This window comes from Caretta caretta, chromosome 1, assembly GCF_965140235.1.
Source record: "Caretta caretta isolate rCarCar2 chromosome 1, rCarCar1.hap1, whole genome shotgun sequence".
In the NCBI taxonomy this organism is placed as follows: Eukaryota; Metazoa; Chordata; order Testudines; family Cheloniidae; genus Caretta; species Caretta caretta.
The window spans coordinates 56,213,223-56,230,020 of record NC_134206.1 but is presented as its reverse complement, the minus strand read 5'-3'; the positions used below and the strand labels follow the sequence as shown (position 1 = coordinate 56,230,020).

At 40.7% G+C, this 16,798-nt stretch overlaps 1 protein-coding gene across 3 annotated transcripts in view; it reads right to left on the bottom strand.

Annotated features, from left to right (window-relative positions):
- NEK5 (NIMA related kinase 5) overlaps window positions 1–16,484 on the bottom strand; it is a 53,379-nt gene extending 36,895 nt beyond the window's left edge. For 2 of the 3 annotated variants that reach the window (XM_048848769.2, XM_048848787.2), the window contains exons 1-9: window positions 16,429–16,484; window positions 13,358–13,498; window positions 11,584–11,680; window positions 8,318–8,415; window positions 5,947–6,030; window positions 5,771–5,841; window positions 3,855–3,941; window positions 2,362–2,416; window positions 954–1,154 (exon numbers count right to left, since the gene is read on the bottom strand). In XM_048848769.2, the coding sequence (XP_048704726.2) occupies window positions 954–1,154; window positions 2,362–2,416; window positions 3,855–3,941; window positions 5,771–5,841; window positions 5,947–6,030; window positions 8,318–8,415; window positions 11,584–11,680; window positions 13,358–13,474 (810 nt within the window). In that variant the 5' untranslated portion in view covers window positions 13,475–13,498; window positions 16,429–16,484. Of the gene's footprint in view, window positions 1–953; window positions 1,155–2,361; window positions 2,417–3,854; window positions 3,942–5,770; window positions 5,842–5,946; window positions 6,031–8,317; window positions 8,416–11,583; window positions 11,681–13,357; window positions 13,584–16,428 lie in introns of those variants that run through there. The other variant, XM_048848777.2, reaches the window with a different exon arrangement.
- Between the last annotated feature and the right edge of the window lie 314 nt (window positions 16,485–16,798).

Genomic DNA, 16,798 nt, shown 5'->3' with positions numbered 1-16,798 from the left:
TGCATCTGATGAAGTGAGCTGTAGCTCACGAAAGCTCATGCTCAAATAAATTGGTTAGTCTCTAAGGTGCCACAAGTACTCCTTTTCTTTTAACAATTTATGAGTTTACCCTGTATAACCTTTATACAGGGTAAAACAGATTTATTTGGGGTTTGGACCCCATTGGGAGTTGGGCACCTGAGTGTTAAAGACAGGCACACCTCTGCAAGCTGCTTTCAGTTAAGCCTACAGCTGTTAGGGGACGTGGTTCAGACCTGGGTCTGGGTTTGCAGCAGGCTAGTGGGTCTGGCTAAAACCAGGAAGGGCACTGAAGTCCTAAGCTGACTGGGCAGGAAAGCAGGGGCACAAGTAGTCTTGGCACATCAGGTGGCAGCTCCCAAGGGGGTTTCTGTGATCCAGCCCATCACAAGAGTTTCCCATGGTGTAAGTACAGGCTATTTCTTTGTTCCTAGATGTATACATTTACATTTAGCGATATTAAAATTCATACTGTGTGTTTGCATCCTGCTTACCAGCGATCTAGATTGCTCTGCATCAGTGATCTGTCATCTGCTTTTTTTTTTAACCTCCACCCCCAATTTTTGTGTCATCTGCAAACTTTATCAGTGATGATTTTGTGTTCTCTTCCAAGTCATTAATAAAAATGTTTAATAGCATAGGGCCAAGAACCAAACCCTACAGGACTCACTCCACTCCGCTGAGCCTCCCCCTTCCCCGACCATGCTGATGATTCCCCATTTACAATTACATTTTGAAACCGATCAGTTAGCTAGTTTTTAATCCATTTAATGTGTAGTTTTTTAATCAAGATGTCATGAGGTACCAAGTCAAATGCCTTGCAGAAGTCTAAGCATATTATGTCAATACTATTACCTTTATCAACCAAACTTGTAGACTAATAAAAAAAAGGATAAGGATGAGTCAAAGTGCAGGCAGCAGCACAAGAAACTCACCTCAGGGGGCAAGTAGTTGGTGATGCGCTTCTCCAAGAAGGGCTTCTTTAATACGGAATTGATAGATGGTCGATCTCTTGGAGATATTTTAAACAGTTGGGAAATTAAAATCCTCAGGTCATAGGAATACTTTGGAGACACTGGGATAAAATGTCCTCTGCAGATCTTCAGCACCAGCTGGTGTAAACTGCTGCCTTCAAACTGAACAATAAAATATATCAATCAATAATAATTACTGCCACTTGATATAGGAGGTAATGACTGCACACTGCCATTTAAAATCACTAAGCAAGATCACAGCAGCAAGGAAGGAGGGTACCTGGCACTTTTGTACCATTCCCATGCCAGCCTTTCTGCCCCCTCCATCAATACTGCTGTGTGTGACATCTCCATGATTTTATAGGCAGAGTGGGAGCTTAGCTTCTGCTGCTTCCACAAAGCTGGTCCTTTCCAGTCACTCTGATCAGCCTCTGTTCTGCTCTCTATTCCACACAAAGCTCAGGAGCGGAGCACCAATCAAAGGAATGCTCCTTGTTGTAATACTTTGTGTCTAGTTTCTTCTGGCATTAAAATGCTTCCATATCAAATCAATGTTTCCAAAGACGGTGCATACATTTGGATTTCAAAATCTGCAATAAATTAGATCAATATTTTCAAACTTGGGCACTAAAGTTAGGCACCTAAAGCCATATTTAAGCACCTAAGTTTGAAGTTTGGCTTTAGTTCTTCCTTTAGTATATCTTCATACATAAATTCCCATTGCAGTTTCCTTTGGACAAGATATTCTTCATTTCCTGTCACTTACACAGTGTCGCTGTGCAGTGTTAAACAGTAGCCATGTTCCATTCCAAAGACAGATACATTTTAATGGTGGTTGATTCTTATACATAAAAATTAGTAAACTGCCTGGGATCCTCTAGGATAAATGGCACAAAATGACTTCTTCCACTGTCTCCCACTTTGCCATTTAATTCTAATTAGCTGAGATGCCACTGCCTTCCTAAAGGCAAGGGATTTGTCACTGGTCCACATTGGATTTTCTGAAGCTTCCACCTCCCAGTTCCCAGCTCCAGGACAGCTCTCACCTAAAAAGGAATGATTCAGAAGTATATCTGGCCTAAGTGTGTTGGAGGTGATCACACTTAGAATAAAAATAGTAGCACTATGTGGAAGAATACAGTGTGTGTCTGTGTGTACACTTCACTTTGTTTCAATATGCCCAAAAGAGACTTCATGTGAGAAATTAAAGTGAAAGAATTGAGGAGAACATTCTAATTCCAACTCCATTAAATTGCAAATGTTTCCTTCCAATAGCTGTCTTTGAAATACTCTCATTGCAACAATTTTCTGCCCTGCTCAATCTTTTTTTGAAATACAGTGATATTAGTCAGATTGTGAATATACTTACCGGGTGCTTTAAAGTGCACAGCTCATAGAGAACACAGCCAAGAGACCAAATATCTCTGTGGATGAAAGCCATTCAAATGTCAGGAGAATGCATCTAACATTTTCGTAAGTATAATACAATCCCCTCACCTCAGCATTTAAACTACTTGAAGATACTTCACCAAAAGTTAATATTAATGTAATTTGTAGAGAAATTCGTGCCCAAACTAACCTGCAATTAATTTTTCTGCTTTCTGAAGTACATAACAAGGTGCCTTTTTTAAAGAAAAATAATATTTATACACCATGCACAATGATGGTGCAGTATAAATAACAATTACAATCATACTATTATTTTATTACCTTCAAGTGTCCTGACCGAGAGTAGAACTGATGGGCTGGTGTCAACAGTTTGCACTTGTAATAGTGTAAAATAGTTTTTGAAGAAGAATATTACTTTGGAGATGCAATAAAGATGTTCAGCATTCACTGCAGTGGTTCTTTTTGCCTATCATGTTTGCCTGCCTGACAGTGTAAATATAAACAACTGCCTCTTCATTTTCAGTGCTACTTGTAGCTATAGTACAGATCCATTCACTGAGCTGAATGAGCTGGTCAGGTTTAGAGTCCATGGAGAGCTAGGTGTATCTGGGAATGGAAATCCACACAGAGGCGGTTGTAGAGCTGATCTTTGGCCACACAGCTCTATCCCCAGAGGTGGAGCTATTACTCTATATATTTTTCTATATCACATCCATCATTGTAGTAACTGACTACCTTAGACTTTCCCCTCTTATTGTCATAGATGGCAGCCCTGTCACCAAGGTACGATGCTTGCAGCAGGGATGTTCCTACACAGGGAAGGGGTAGGCTATCTCTGTCTGATTGACAGCCAAGGAGACTGCAAGGGAGATGAGCAGTCTGAGGAATCCCCTGAGAGCTTTGAAATGGAGGTATCTGTCTGGAATCAAGGCTCTTCTGGTCTGAAGTCAAGCTTCCCACACAGAATAAGGGTACGTAGCCCCCCATAACCCTCAGCACCTAATGTTTTGGTGGCTCACAGTGAGTGTCTACAAGTCTCAGGCGTATCTGCCTCCTCTGCAGGGAACTCTGTAAGAGTTACTGAAAACAGGGGCTTTCACTGTCCAGAACTGTCAATCTAGCACCGTTCTTTGAAGAATATTTTTAACAATCAATACTCAATCTATCAACTTTTTGCAAACTCAGAACTAAAAGGAGCCACATCTCTGTCAGCTACGGCACATTAGACACACAGTGGGATAAAATCACAAAGAGGAAACAAAGGAAATAATTTAATTTCAACCTGACAGTATTACAAATATGAGTAAAAAGATTAAAATATAAGTAGTTGCAAACATGTTTATAAAAATAAAAATGCAGTTGTAATGTTAAGTCATGAGATTATCAAAGCAAATAACTTCCTGTTTTCAAGCACGCATGTTTCATCATATGGTTGGAGAAAGCATCCAAGCAAATATATATTTAGATACATACGTTTTATTGTTATATGGTCGATTCTCACAGATCTCAGGCGATAGATAGTAGGGTGTCCCTACGCAGGTACGAGCAAGCTCCATAGTACTAATGAAAGATAGAAAACAAAAGAAACGTAAGTGATAAAGAGTTTATTCTAAAAGTGGGGGAAAGGGCTTGTATGTAACTAGGAAATGAACACACAGAGGCTATCATTTCTGCTCAAAAGTATATGAATGCCAGTTTAGTACAGTACATTAATTTATACACTGCAGGGACAAAATTAAAACACTCTCCAGGTCTCTGTTAAAATGGTTGTGTAATTCTATAGTGGAGAAAACTTGTGTTCCAATACAAAGCTCAGAAATTCTCTCTCTCCTCACCCCATACCAGTGTTCCTGCAGAAAAGGTTATCACTAAGGCTAAGATTTTGTCATGAATATTTTTAGTAAAAGTCACAGACAGGTCACGAGCAATAAAGAAAAATGCACAGAAGCCTGTGAACTGTCTCTGACTTTTACTAAAAATATCCATGATAAAAGGGGAAGTGGCTAAGCAGCTGCGGGGTGGCTGGAAGGTGTCAGGGAGCTGCGGGGTACCTCCTGCCTGTGGCAGCCAGGAGTTGCAGGGTACCTTCACTGCACATGGCAGCTTGGGGACTCAGTACCTCAGGCGGCAGGCGTACTTCACAGCTCCCTGCCGCTCCAAGAGGTGGCGGGACCCTGCAGCTCCCAGCTGCCGGGGCTGAAGTCACAGAGGTCTTTGGAAGTCACGGATTCTGTGGCTCCTGTGACCGCCATTAAAAAAATCGTACCTTTAGTTATCATTAATACAGTATTTTAAAAGCATTCAACTGTGCAGCAAGATTTTATGACGCACCAGGTGGTTTTGCAATATATCCATTAAACCGTGAAACAACGTTGTCCTAGATGTGAGTATCCCACCCAAACCAGGACTGAAAGGAAGGAGTGCTGTCCTGGGGTTTGCATGTCCCATTTTCTGCTTTGTCACTGACTGCTGTGTAACCTGTGTGGCCAAATCACCGTACATCTAAATTTTCAAGAGTGGACACTAATTTTGGGGTGCCTTTGTTTTGGTTTGTCAAACTTGAGACACTGACAGCATCATTTTCAGAAGTCCTGAGCACCCACAACTCCCACTGAAAGGTTAGCGCCTAGCCTCTCTGTGGCTCTGATTACCCATTTGTAAAATAGAGATGAAAATGCTTCTGAGCATCTGGGAGGTTGTGATGCTTAAGTCATTCATGTTTGTATAGTAAACTTGTTTGATGAATGGTGTTATTGAGCTAGTAAATATTTTTCTTGTAATTTTTCTATTCCATGAAGAGTATTAAAATATTGTAGAAAAAGTCTGTACTGATACAAAGCATGGGGTTCACCTGCCATCTATTTTAGGTATTTATGTGGCTCCCATTACTGTAGTATCTCAACACCTCACAATCTTTTATATAGTTATCCTCACAACACCTCTGTGAAGTAGGGAAGTACTATTATCCCCATTTTACAGTTGGGAGACTGAGGCACAGAGATGCAAAGCAATTTGTCCACAGTCACAAAGGAAGTCTGCAGTGGAACACTGACTTGAACCCAGATCTTCTGAGTTGTAAACTAGTGCCTTAGCCACTGGACCATCCTTCCACCACATAGCCCATATACTCTTCTGGTTTAGCTTCTTGTAAATACCTCTTAAAGAAAATAAAATATGTATCATTCTGGATACGGTCTGTGCAGTCTTTTCCTGCTCCCATTCAAGTCTATAGCAAAAATTGATTTCCACAGGGCAGTATCAGACCCTTAGACCCCTAGACTTTATTAGACACAACACACTTTGAATCTGCACCTGATCTTTAGGAACAGTTACATTTTTCAGGGCTGGCATTAGGTACAGGACACAGATTGTACAAAAAAGATGCTTACTTGTTCAACATTCTTGCTATGCCAAAGTCCCCAAGCTTTGCTACCATTCCATTATTGCTAAGGAAAATGTTCTGCAAATAAAGAAGAAACTGCCTTGATGAAACATGGAAGAATTTCCTCTGTATGCATTTTTGTGACTGGGTAAAATAAAGAACTGTAACTTCCAAGTTTACTACCTGTGCTTTTACATCTCTGTGTAAAACCTTCCTGTCATGAATATGCTTCAGTCCTAAGGAAATCTGCACAAACCAAGCCAGAATCTATAGTGAAAGACAAAAGGTACAAGACTCTGTAAATCTGCACCGCTGTAATTTCCAATGGAATGTCTTACTGAAAAACATAAAACAAAATTAGAAGAAAAACCTAAAATACACACTGCATATGCACAAAAAAAGAGGGAAAAATAAACAAAGCTGTTAATATCAACTTGAGTGACTGGACTCATTTAATCAATTTTCCAATTTTAAATATTATCAGAAAATAATATGCAGACAAATACACAATCCTACAGTCCTTATTCCAACAAACCCTCCAGTAACTGCACTGGGAGTTCTACTTGAGTAAGGAATGTGAAATCAAGCCCAAGGCTGCCTTTTACTTAGGAAGGAGTGAGTTCAAATCTTAGTTCAGATCACATCTGAAAAGGAGTTTTATGGTCTCATCCTAATCCTCAGTGATGGAAACCATTAAACCACCATACAATTTTGATAAGATTTATGGTCCCTTGTCAAGAAAGGCCCAGGAACAGAAAAATACAGATTGCCAGTTAGAAATGTGGGTAAATGGCAGCGTTGTATAAGGAAGCTTGCATAGTAACTTCTCACACTATCCCTGTCATAAGCCACAGCTATTATATCCTCATGTTGGTCCTGATTCAGAAAAGCACTTGAGTTCATACTTAATATTAAATACATAGTTAAGTACTTTCCTGGATCAAGACCTTTGGGAAGCAGTTAAAACATATACTTAAGTCTATCCCTATTCAGGAAGGCACTTAAACACATGCTTAACTTTACAACACATGCATACAGCCCATCGACTTCATGATTTCATTCAGGAAATCAACATTATTCAGGAAGCACTTAACCACCTACTTAGTTGTGCTTAATTATGATTCCTTGATTTGGAGCCTTTCATGAGCACTAAATTCATACATACATTTGAAAATATATAAGCATATTATGGGAACTAAATATAATTGGGTAGCTTGCTTTGCTTCTTTAGTTTGGGGATTGTTTTGTTTTTGTCTTACTCTGTTTATTTGTGTCTGCTCTTCCGTTGTTTGTCTTCTGATGTCACATTTCCTGTTAGTTTCGCTCTGTATTTTGTTATTCTCTCTTGTTGTCAGCATTCTTTTTTATTGTTGGTTCCCTATTTTGTATTTTTCTTATTTGTGATTTTGTCCTCTTATATCAATTTCATTCTCTCCCTTGTGTTCGTCTGCTTCCAATAACTGAATGAGCCAGACAGTCCTAAACCCTCAATTAACTCCCAACTGATTGCCACATCATTGACTGTGTCTTTCTCTACCACTTAAATGGAAAAAAGAAAAGTGAAGAGATTTCTTTTTCTATTTAAATGTAAGATTGAGAGTAGACTGCAAAAAGAAAAGGAGTACTTGTGGCACCTTAGAGACTAACCAATTTATTTGAGCATGAGCTTTCGTGAGCTACAGCTCACTTCATCAGATGTAGCTGTAGCTCACGAAAGCTCATGCTCAAATAAATTGGTTAGTCTCTAAGGTGCCACAAGTACTCCTTTTCTTTTTGCGAATACAGACTAACACGGCTGTTCCTCTGAAACCTGAGAGTAGACTGTGAGTCACATTTTAAGGATAGCCTTAACTGGGTTTCTTTTTGGGCATGTGCAGTTTTACAACCAGTTATTTTCACTAGCAATTTAGGTCACTAGATATCTAAATTCTTGCTTGCACCTGCAAAATGGAAATCAATATCTGAAAAACTAGCCCTGAGTTCTGTACTCTGAAGTGCAATGCATAATAGAAAAGTATGCTTCAGCTAGTTGAAGGGAGATCAAAAAGTAGCATGAATGAGAATGAGAGGAGAAAAGTGAAGAGTGGGAAACAGTTGTGATTCCATTCCATCCACTAAATATATATATATACACACACACACACATACTTCTGAGCTAATATATACTGGAATAGGTTCAAAAGGCTGGCTTAACAATTCTGAATCCTATTACTGAACATCATGGGTGAAATCCTGACCCTCACTGCAATCAGTGGGAGTTTTGCCATTGACTTCAATGGGGCCAGTATTTCACCCCATCTAGGTAACACTGTTGTGTCTATAAGACACAGCGTTGATCTACACTACTCCTCACCCTCCATCTCAAATGTCATTTCTAAGGAGAGATCTTTTCTCTAGCTCTTAACTGAAAAATCACTAAATTCTCACAGAAATCATAAGGGCTTAGCTATATGTCTCTTGTGACTGTAAAGACAAGAAACTGCATCACATATTAGATAGTCCTAAATGTGCATATTAGGATATAAATCCTTTCCTCCAAAAATAACTCCTTTACCTGGTCCTCATCAAACAGCACTCCATGTTGCATATTGATCCGTCTCATTAGATCACCTCCATCACAATATTCCATCACAATATATAGCTTATTCTTTTCTGCAAGAAAAGAGAGGTTTTTCTACCTACTTCATTGATATTAGTGAATACAGCAATTAATTATTTTGGTTACAGCTGCTGTGTCTGGGTTTTTTGTTTGTTTGTTTCTTTCTTTCTTTCTTTCTTTAAAGCTTTTGATCCTCTATCTCTACTTCTTGTCCCCAAGGATTTGTGGTAAGATGGATGCTTTTCATGATCAATGGGGAAAAACTGATTATAGCAAATGACACATAAAAGAGATGGAGATTTGCTAAAGTAGAGCTTTACAGCTCAATCCATGTTCAGGATGATCCCCATGTCCTTAAATGTTCCTTCCTACTCACCCCTCATTGTGACAAAGTGAATTTATTTCCACCAGTAATTGTGGCCAATACATATTCAACCAAGTCTCCCCCATCATAGCATGTGCAATATCCTAGAGCCCATAAATGAAGGTTATGCTGGCTTCCAAGTTTTGTGTGGATCCAGCAACAGACTTTAGATGTTATTCAATGTTATCCAAAAGATTTTGCATAGTATTTAGTTTCTTATGTGTGAGATCTATTCCATGGGTCACAGATTCTTTCAGCTTCTTAGCAGAGCTTCCCCAAGAGGAGGAACGTGTCCTTGAGAAACAAGCTGCTCCATCTTTGGGCCCAGGTTGCCATAGCCCAAAACATCCTCTTTAGAGGGATTCTGCTTCCCCATGTTTATTCCTGAGGGGATATTTTAATAGTGCAGTAGACAGAACAATCACTAAAAATAGTTCTGAGAAGCCAAAATGCAAGTTGGTAGTTGAGAGCATGTGAGACAGACTTGCTGGCTGAACTCAAGAATACATGTGCCCCTTTATCAAATATGTACATTGGCCACAGTTTGTTGTACTATGCAACAAAAGAAAATCTCCAAGCTCTCAGAAATTCAAGTACAAGTTAGAGTTGAAACATAAGCTGCAGGCTGCACTAAAAACTGTTGGGTTTTGTAATGTAGGCCTACAGCTCCTTCTTCAACAGACCACAGACTTCATAGACATCATTGCAAACATCACTAACTCATCAGGATATCCACAAAACAGGGAATTTAAGATGGTAAAGTCCCCACCAGCCAAAGTTTTCCTTTTGTTCGGTTATTTTTTCAGGCCTGTGCCTTGCATAATTATTTTGCCAACTTGGACACAAGTCCTCTGTGAGCTTGTCAATTAATTATAAAAGACTAGCATTATCATCTTGGCACTTTAGATATGAATTTCTTTTCATAAATTACCATAAGAAACTTGTTTTTTTCCCAAATATGTACCTGTGTTTGTCCTGTGACTTAGTGAATATCTACTCAGTTCACTGCCACAGCCTATTTATTTGTAACAAAGCACCATCTATAAATCACAAATTTAATGAGAAAAGGAAATATCTCATGACAAACTTAGTTATCAATTTGAGCACAGTACTCCAGGACCAATCCCACGTTTCTGGTTCCTCAACAAAACCTTAGTATGAAGAGGAGAATATCATCTGTGACATAGGTGCACCTGTAATTGGGAAACTATGTAGCAATTCCCCCTATTTTACCCCCCAGATATGTCAGTCTGCAAAATTCAACCATCATAATGAATATCAAGAAGATCTCCCATCATCATATGTATCAAATAGAGAAATGACAATGCTTGGTCTTTTAGACAGCACAGTAGAACAGACACAAGTAAAAAAGAAAACAAAACACAAAAGAGAGGTAAATAAGCAAGGGTTTAAAAAAAAAACACCCCTTGAGAGGCACATAGAGACAATAAAAACTAAAACATAAGTGCCACAGGATGTTCACCCCATACTAGGCTAGAAGGGGATGGTGAGGCTGAGAAAGGACCAACTAACTAGATAAGCCACAGCTGAAAGGAATTAGATGGCCTAAGTAACCCCTTAATGATGGTGGAGCCAGGCTGAGAAGGAACATGCAGGGCTAATATAAAGCCAGCAAGCTGGTGAGACAAGGGGGCTGTAGTGAGGGAGCCTACAGCCAATCTCTGGATATTAGAGAGGGAAAGAAGGAAACCTAGGGGGAGAGAGTGTAGGAAAAGGCTCAGGGGGAGAGAGTAGAATCTCAGAGTTATGAACACCTCGGGAATGGATGTTGTTTGTAACTCTGAACAAAACATTATGGTTGTTCTTTCAAAGGTTTACAACTGAGCATTGACTTAATACAGCTTTGAAACTTTATTATGCAGAAGAAAAATACTGCTTTTAACCATCTTAAGTTAAATGAAACAAGCACAGAAACAGTTTCCTTACTTGTCAAATTTCTTTTTTTAAACCTTCCCTTTATTTTTTTAGTAGTTTACATTTAACACAGTACTCGGTTGTGTGGGGGTTTTTTGGTCTCTGCTGCTGCCAGATTGTGTCCTTCCAGTTCTAAATGAGGTATATGGTTGACCCGTCAGTTTGTAACTCTGGTGTTAGTAACTCTGAGTTTCTACTGTAGCAGCAGAGCTTGGTTGCTGATTAAAGGGTCCCTGGTCTGGAACCAGGAGCAGAGGGTCAGCCCGGGTTCACCTACCAGCCAATGACGAAGTGGCATATACTAGGCAGTGGAGACAAAGACTGTCTGGGACAGTCCTCGAATGGGACTTTGATACCTGGAAGGCGAGGACTATAGTGACCTGGTCAGAGGGCTCAGTCAAAAAGAAGGAATACCCTGAGTCACAGAGAGAGAGGGGCCATGCTGCAAGGAAAGGGGTGTCTTACCTGGAAGGAGCTAATCCCCTAAACAGCCAGGAGGAGGTCCCCTAGTGGTGAATGGTACCCCATAACAATAAGCAAGAGACAAACAGAGAAGGCTTAAAATATTAAAAGGGAAACACACAAACACACACACAGAGAAATCTAAAATGAGGGGAAAAGTTGCATGGTACATCCTTTTCCAACCATCACTCCTGGCTGTACATAGCTCAATAAGGCTGTTTCTTTGTCAATAAAACACCATGCATACTTCAAGTACTACAGAAGTAATACCTAATAACTTGGTCCAATTCCAGAAGTCATTTATGCATACAAAACATTTAAGCTACATTTTTTCAGGTTCCTAGGTGAGTAAAGTATTGTAATCTCAAATCATTTCTAGGGGGAAAAAAATCAATAGGAGTTTTATAAAGGCTTAATTTTAAACACTAAAATCACAAATAAAATAAAGTTAAACTAAAACCTTGAAGAGAACTGTAGAATGTTACTATATTTGGGTGCTTCATCTTAGCCAGAAGAATTACTTCTTTCTGAGATGCTTCTTTTTCTTTCACAGGCATCTAAAGTGAGTTTAAAAAACAAATAGTAAAATGCCAATTTGCTAGTAAAACTTTTTCTATGTAAAGCTCATATCAAAACAGCCCTAAAAGATCCCATTAAATATGTGGTAGTGGATCTAAATGTTGCAAAAGTTATTTAAAGGGTTTTAATCACCATTTAAAAAAATATGATGCATATATAGTGAAAAATACAAGTTCTGATATTTGAAAATATATTGACACTTTCTGACATTTTTAGACTCTGATCCTGAAAACACTTAAGCAAGTGTGTAAATTTACTCATGTGAGTATTCCTAATTAGTCAAAGGGACTTTTCTCACATGAGTAAAGTTAGTCCCAGGCTTATGTGTTTGTAGGAGCAGGACCCATGTGACTTTCGTTCTTGGTATGTGTAAGTTCATATGAACAAAATACAAAGGAAAAATATTTTAAAATATTCCTCTTAAGTGTTATCCACTCTTCCAATATTTTGGGTGAAAGCCTAGCACCACTGAAGTCAATGGCAAAACTCCCATTGATTTCAGTGGGGATAAGATTTCACCCCTGGTGTTTTTCTTGAAGCACCAGATCCTGAAGTCTAGTGATTTCTTGAGAATCTCATCTTTCATTTAAAAGTTGAAAATGTAACGTTTGTACACTGGAGGGTGAGAAACCAAAAGGCAAATAAAAAGAACCCAAAATCTATTGGTTTTTAAGTCTTGTAATTTTTGAACATGACTCATGATTTTTGAATGCTCAGGCTTGGAAATTTTTTAAAATTATTTATCTTAAAGCTGTGTACAGCCAAAATCTGAAGTCTTGTATTCCTGGCAAATGTTGATTATTGTATTGTTCGTGAATACAGTTTAGAGAAAATTTGTACAGCTTTTGTAATTTTTAGGTTGTAAAGTCTCTGGGTGTGAGTATGAAAGTTGTATAAAGATTTTCAGACCTGGACTATAAAAATGTATTCTTCTATTGCAGCTGCCTAATACATCCCCCCACACACTCATTTACATTAATCACTAAGAGGACTGCTCCTCTCCCCAGACTGTGAATTACTTAATTTTGAAAATAAGTGAACATTGAAGAAGCAGAGTAACACAACACAAAATATACTTTGTTCAGTTATTTTGAGAGCAGTAGCTTCATTTTAATTATATGTTCTATCATATTTTACTCACTGTCATGTTTTTAAATTACAAAGAAGTTTAGAAATGAATTAATTGAAATGCCTTGAAGACTAAAACATGTTCTGTTAATAAAGTTCAATTCATAGTTATCTTGTGAGAGATTGAAACACAACAAGTAAATTAAATTTAAACAAATTTTGGTGGAGCAAATGGGAATACTCACAATTAGTAATCATTATACTTGGTAATAAATGTTTGGCAGGGATATGCCCATAATTTCTATACTTGTTCTCATACTCTACACATAGATAAGTCTGAAGTAACTGGAAATATAGTGGGCATGTTTTTGTTATGTTAGCTTTGTACATGTAATCACGCTTGCAAATCGCTACATTAATAGACAAACTGAACACAGTCTTTTAGAAATCTTAACTTTATATAGTCTACATACAATTGTAAAGGAAATAAAAAAAACTCCTAAATTTACATTGTAGTAACACATATCAATATAACCAATTAAATAAAAAACATCAGTATTATATAGGGTTACTTTTGTTGTTTTTACCTTTGTTAAATTGATCTCTTTGATAACAGATTGGTGGTTATCTACCTTTCCTTTTGCTAAGAATACTTTGCCAAAGGCTCCTTCCCCAATCATTTTAATAATTTCATATTTATCCATGATGTCTTTGTCTTAAAGCAGTGTCTAAAATACAAAAAAAGTCCCAAATATGAGGGTCTCACAGGTAATCAATGTTCTGAAAATATTCCAAGGGATTTCACACATTGGTGAAGTCACATATTTGAAGAATTTAATCACAATCACTGTCACAAGCTGGGTTGGTGTGCAGTGTATTTAAACCAGCTTTTCCAAATGTAAGAATGCTAAGCCCCCACCACCTTAAGGAAAATAAACCAGTCACAACTCCCTTCAGTGCCAGGTGGTGTTAGAAGTCACTCAAGATGTGTTTCAGAGTAGCAGCCATGTTAGTCTGTATTCGCAAAAAGAAAAGGAGTACTAGTGGCACCTTAGAGACTAACCAATTTATTTGAGCATAAGCTTTCGTGAGCTACAGCTCACTTCATCGGATGCATACTGTGGAAACTGCAGAAGACATTATATACACACAGAGACCATGAAACAATACCTCCTCCCACCCCACTCTCCTGCTGGTAATAGCTTATCTAAAGTGATCACTCTCCTTACAATGTGTATAATAATCAAGTTGGGCCATTTCCAGCACAAATCCAGATTTTCTCACCCTCCTCCCCCCCACACACAAACTCACTCTCCTGCTGGTAATAACCCATCCAAAGTGACCACTCTCTTTACAATGTGTATGATATTCAAGGTGAGCCATTTCCAGCATAAATCCAGGTTTTCTCACCCCCCCCCCCCTTTTTTTTTTTCAAAAACCACACACACAAACTCACTCTCCTGCTGGTAATAGCTTATCCAAACTGACCACTCTCCTTACAATGTGTATGATAATCAAGGTGGGCCATTTCCAGCATAAATCAAAGTTTAACCAGAACGTCTGGGGGGGAGGGGGTAGGAAAAAACAAGGGGAAATAGGCTACCTTGCATAATGACTTAGCCACTCCCAGTCTCTATTTAAGCCTAAATTAATAGTATCCAATTTGCAAATGAATTCCAATTCAGCAGTTTCTCGCTGGAGTCTGGATTTGAAGTTTTTTTTGTTTTAAGATAGCGACCTTCATGTCTGTAATTGCGTGACCAGAGAGATTGAAGTGTTCTCCGACTGGTTTATGAATGTTATAATTATTGACATCTGATTTGTGTCCATTTATTCTTTTACGTAGAGACTGTCCAGTTTGACCAATGTACATGGCAGAGGGGCATTGCTGGCACATGATGGCATATATCACATTGGTGGATGTGCAGGTGGACGAGCCTCTGATAGTGTGGCTGATGTTATTAGGCCCTGTGATGGTGTCCCCTGAATAGATATGTGGGCACAGTTGGCAACGGGCTTTGTTGCAAGGATAGGTTCCTGGGTTAGTGGTTCTGTTGTGTGGTATGTGGTTGCTGGTGAGTATTTGCTTCAGGTTGGGGGGCTGTCTGTAGGCAAGGACTGGCCTGTCTCCCAAGATTTGTGAGAGTGTTGGGTCATTCTTCAGGATAGGTTGTAGATCCTTAATAATGCGTTGGAGGGGTTTTAGTTGGGGGCTGAAGGTGACGGCTAGTGGCGTTCTGTTATTTTCTTTATTAGGCCTGTCCTGTAGTAGGTGACTTCTGGGAACTCTTCTGGCTCTATCAATCTGTTTCTTCACTTCCGCAGGTGGGTATTGTAGTTGTAAGAATGCTTGATAGAGATCTTGTAGGTGTTTGTCTCTGTCTGAGGGGTTGGAGCAAATGCGGTTGTATCGCAGAGCTTGGCTGTAGACGATGGATCGTGTGGTGTGGTCAGGGTGAAAGCTGGAGGCATGTAGGTAGGAATAGCGGTCCGTAGGTTTCCGGTATAGGGTGGTGTTTATGTGACCATTGTTTATTAGCACTGTACTGTCCAGGAAGTGGATCTCTTGTGTGGACTGGACCAGGCTGAGGTTGGTGGTGGGATGGAAATTGTTGAAATCATGGTGGAATTCCTCAAGGGCTTCTTTTCCATGGGTCCAGATGATGAAGATGTCATCAATATAGCGCAAGTAGAGTAGGGGCATTAGGGGACGAGAGCTGAGGAAGCGTTGTTCTAAGTCAGCCATAAAAATGTTGGCATACTGTGGGGCCATGCGGGTACCCATAGCAGTGCCGTTGATCTGAAGGTATACATTGTCCCCAAACAGACTAACACAGCTGTTACTCTGAAACCTGTCTATATACACACAGAACATGAAACAATGGGTGTTTATCATGCACACTGTAAGGAGAGTGATCACTTAAGATGAGCTATTACCAGCAGGAGGGGGAGAAACCCCTTTGTAGTGATAATCAAGGTGGGCCATTTCCAGCAGTTAACAAGAACGTCTGAGGATGTGTTGGCACTAATGCTATAGGCATTAATAATATGACATGACTTCTCTTTCCTTATAAGCTCTGAGGCTCAGTGAAGTAGTTACAAAGTATTATGCTGGCGTCTGGGTTAGCTCCCACTGAAACGAATGGGGACTTTCACACTGCAGCTACCAGGCAGCGCTGGATGCCTGTCTCACAGCCAGAACTGCGTTTGCAGCCCCTTCTGACAACCAGCTAGAGACTCGGACGCAAGCGGGGCTCTGGGACGATGGGGGGAACCCGCACACCGGGAAAGGCTGGATCCGACCTGTATCAGGCCCCAGGCAGCTGCAGGCAGAAGGCGGGGCTGGGGCGGCCTTGGTTGGCAGCTGGCCCTACACAAAGTCTCCCTGTTTATCGCTATCTCTGCAGTTTTTGTTTTTTGGGGGGCAGGAGCGCTCTGTCCCCGGTGTCCCCCCTCCCCGCGTGCTGTGGAGGCCACGGGGTTATCCCCGAGTCATCGCCCCGCCGGGCCGCCCCGCCAGGCCAGGCCGCCCCGCCCCGCGCGCTCCGTTGCCATGGAGCCGGGACGCGCCAGGCCCGCAGCCCCAGCGCAGCCCCTCGTTCAGCCCCCCGCGCGGCGCCGCCTGGCCCCGGCGGCTCTAGAGCGGGGCGCGCGGTACCTGTGTGCCGGAGCCGGCCCGGGTCCCGCGCCCCGCAGCAGTGAGAGAACCCCGGGGGTGGGGAGGAGGAGGAGGAGCGCGGGCTCCCCGAGGTGGGAGGAGCCTGGACAACATAAGAGCCCTGACCCCCGCCCGGATCCCCTAGCGCGGCCCCCTCAAACAGGGGCCAGGGTCCTCACTGCATCCGCATCACCCTCTGCCTCCTATCACCTAGTGTTGTCTGCACCCCCATTACCCAATGCACATGCACCCCATCACCCACTGTATCCCATCACTGTACCCTATCACCCAATGGATCCCCACCACCCAATGCACCCCATCACTCAGTGTCATCTGCACCCCATCTCCCACTGCACCCTGATCACCTAGT